This window comes from Cynocephalus volans, chromosome 4 (genome assembly GCF_027409185.1).
Source record: "Cynocephalus volans isolate mCynVol1 chromosome 4, mCynVol1.pri, whole genome shotgun sequence".
Taxonomy (NCBI): domain Eukaryota; kingdom Metazoa; phylum Chordata; class Mammalia; order Dermoptera; family Cynocephalidae; genus Cynocephalus; species Cynocephalus volans.
Window position 1 is genome coordinate 103,238,998 of NC_084463.1, and position 3,074 is coordinate 103,242,071.

Below are 3,074 nucleotides of genomic sequence, written 5' to 3' on the forward strand. Positions count from 1 at the left end.
ATCATTAAACAAAATTATGATAGGAGACATCTTCCTAAAACAAATTTGATCACAATTTTTCCTCTATATACATATTTATACTAGTTTAAATGTTTATATTTGTCTTTTCATAAATATTTTGAAAATTCTAATGGCAATTTGGAAAATGAATCATAAAACAGAAAGACTGAAGAAACTGGGACAGTTAGGCTGTTATAATATGCAGGGAAATAATGATGATTCAGGAAATTAGTCTCATTGAAATATGAAAGGAGGGCATAGTTCAAAGACAGTTCATTTGGAGATTATCTTACAGAGTGAAAGGATATACAATGTCTTTTTCTAGGTATTTCATGGATAACAGGAAAGGAAGGGAAGCATTAACCGAAAGGTGTTGGGTGGTGAGCTTTGGGGAGAGAGTAGAGGAATTAGAGCTTGTGGTTCTTCAGAACATTCAATATACAATGAAAACCAGTGTGAGATGCTCAGCAGACAAATGGAGATGGAGTCTTGTTCTGAGGAGAGAAGCTGGGGAGAACGTGTAGCCTAAAGGAGCTATGTGAGGTCATGGGACTGGATGAGCTTGCACATACACTTGGGTTCCTTGGCATAATATTCTTAACCCTGGGCCTCTGGAAGCTCATGCTGCCCTGCCTGACTCTTCAGGTGATGCCCCTCAAGACCTGTCAGCCTCAGCCTTCTGCCCCCAATTGGGTAGAACTTCAAAGTTTGTGGCCCTATCATAACAGTTTTTATGGTAAGGGGGATGAAGAAGAGGTATTTAAGAGGATAGTTCCTTTTAATTTAGTCCATGGCTGTAAGAGTGTCTTGAAGGTAGAGTAAGAAGAAAATGTGAAAGTTTTAAGCAACAAATGAGGTGAAGGTTGTGGAAAAAGGAAATTAAGAAAGCCGAATATATCTGTCAAACTACCATCTTTTTTAAAACCAGACTTAGCTTTGAAGAGCTCTCGAATACTTTCTTTAAGCTAATTCATACTCACTGGAAACAAATTTGTCACCATTGGTCACTTTTAAATAACCTATTTTGGGCTGCAAGGGCATTTGTAGAAAAAGAATACAGAAAATGTTGGTTCCATAACAGCACCAGAGGAATAAGCAACCAGCCTTCTAAGAGGATGGTTTTGAAAATACATCATTTGTTCGAATGTGCCCTTTCTGGGTAACGAACATGTCAAACTGGAAACCCTACCTCTAATAATAACTAGAAATAGAGTCTAAATTGCTTGTTCCTAATATTATCCTAAATTTCTATGGAAAATCATTCTTCTATCCTTTGTATTTGGTCTGAGAAGAAGCTCTGAAAGATTAGGCTTTTACATATAGCTTGCATGAAAAAAGGAGGTTGTTTATGTCAAAGAGAAGATAGTTGCTGCGGAGCTAAAGAAATAGCCATAAGCGATAAGCAGAGATCAATTCAGAAAGTTTATTCAATACCACTTTATTCAAAGAGAAGATCAAACTAGCCAGGAAATGGAGGGGAATGGAGCTTCTAACAGGAGTGGAATTTCTTTCATGGCCTAAGAAAGGGTTATGGGGCAACTCTTCTTTCCCAGCCCACACTTAGTGGGGTCTTTGTAAGCAATGGCCTGATGAGTGAATACCTCTTCCGCCTAGAGTGGACAACTGCCTCCTGGAATCATGTTCTCCTGTAACACCAGCACTTCTGGGCATGTTACCTTCCTCCTCACTGGCTTTCCAGGGCTGGAAGCCTCTCATCATTGGGTTTCCATCCCCATCAACCTCATCTGTGTGGTTTCGCTTCTGGGTAACAGTATCATCCTCTTCCTGATCTGCACAGATCCAGCCTTACAGGAACACATGTACATCTTCCTTTCCATGTTGGCAACCTCTGATCTGGGCCTCTGTGCCTCCACCTTCCCCACCATGGTGCAGCTCTTCTGGCTGGGTGCTCGTGAGCTGCCCTTTGATCTCTGTGCAGCACAAATGTTCTTCATCCACGCCTTCACCTATGTGGAATCTGGTGTACTGCTGGCCATGGCCTTTGATCGCTTTATTGCCATCTGGAACCCTCTGCACTATGCCACAATCCTTACCCACTCAGCCATGGCAAAAGTAGGAACTGCCATTCTGGTAAGGGCTGTCCTGCTCAATCTCCCAGGACCCATCCTCCTGAGGCATCTGCTCTTTCCCCAAATAAGCATACTCTCTCACTGCTACTGCCTGCACTGTGACATCGTGGGGCTGGCCTGCTCAGACACCCAGATCAACAGCTTGGTGGGCCTGGTCTCCATCCTCCTCTCGCTGTGCCTGGACTCCTCTCTCATCATGCTCTCATATGCCCTGATCCTACGGACCGTGCTGGGCATTGCATCACCTGGGGAATGGCTCAAGGCACTCAACACGTGTGTCTCACACCTCTGTATTGTTCTCATCTTTTATTTGCCCAAACTGGGGCTGTCTGTGTTGCACCGAGTAGAGAAGCACAGCTATCCTGCTCTGGCGGTGCTCATGGCCAACATGCACTTCCTGGTCCCCCCGTTCATGAACCCCATAGTGTACTGCATCAAGTCTAAGGAGATCCGCCAGGGCCTCCTAAAACGCTTCCACCAGAAGAGGGTTGATGCTTCCTAGAACAGTAGCGGGACCCAGTGGCATATGACCCCAGTGGGGCACCCTGGGTCTTGGGGTGGGGGAGGAGAGTTAATTTGGAGGTTTCTGAATGATTCATCTCTTAATGTTGAGCCCTTGTGGGGCCCTATCAGCTTCTACAATTATAGATTTTGGAGACTGAGACCACCGGAAAGCATATCAAAGTATAATCTTGATAATCCTCTCATTGCTCTATCTTATTAGAGCTGAACTATTTTAGACTCTTATATACTGTCACATCTCCTTACCTGGAGGACTTAACCACAGTAAACCGAGAGGATGTGTGGGTGTATCTATCTGTACAGGTACCTCTCTCCTTTTTCCCACTGGATTTTTCTTTCCCATTTCATTTCTAAGTCAAAGGAAGAACTTTAGGAAGCTATATTCACCTTTATACTGGCCATCTTCTCCCAAATTTAATATTAATTAGCTAGAAATAGAAAAGGGAGGTAGAAGGTGGAAAA

The 3,074-nt window shown here is 43.5% G+C and overlaps 1 protein-coding gene across 1 annotated transcript; it reads left to right on the top strand.

Annotated features, from left to right (window-relative positions):
* Nucleotides 1-1,638: 1,638 nt before the first annotated feature.
* Nucleotides 1,639-2,592, top strand: LOC134374618 (olfactory receptor 51G2-like). The gene has a single exon (XM_063092467.1). It carries the CDS (start codon nt 1,639-1,641, stop codon nt 2,590-2,592), a length of 954 nt encoding a protein of 317 aa, XP_062948537.1.
* Nucleotides 2,593-3,074: the final 482 nt, after the last annotated feature.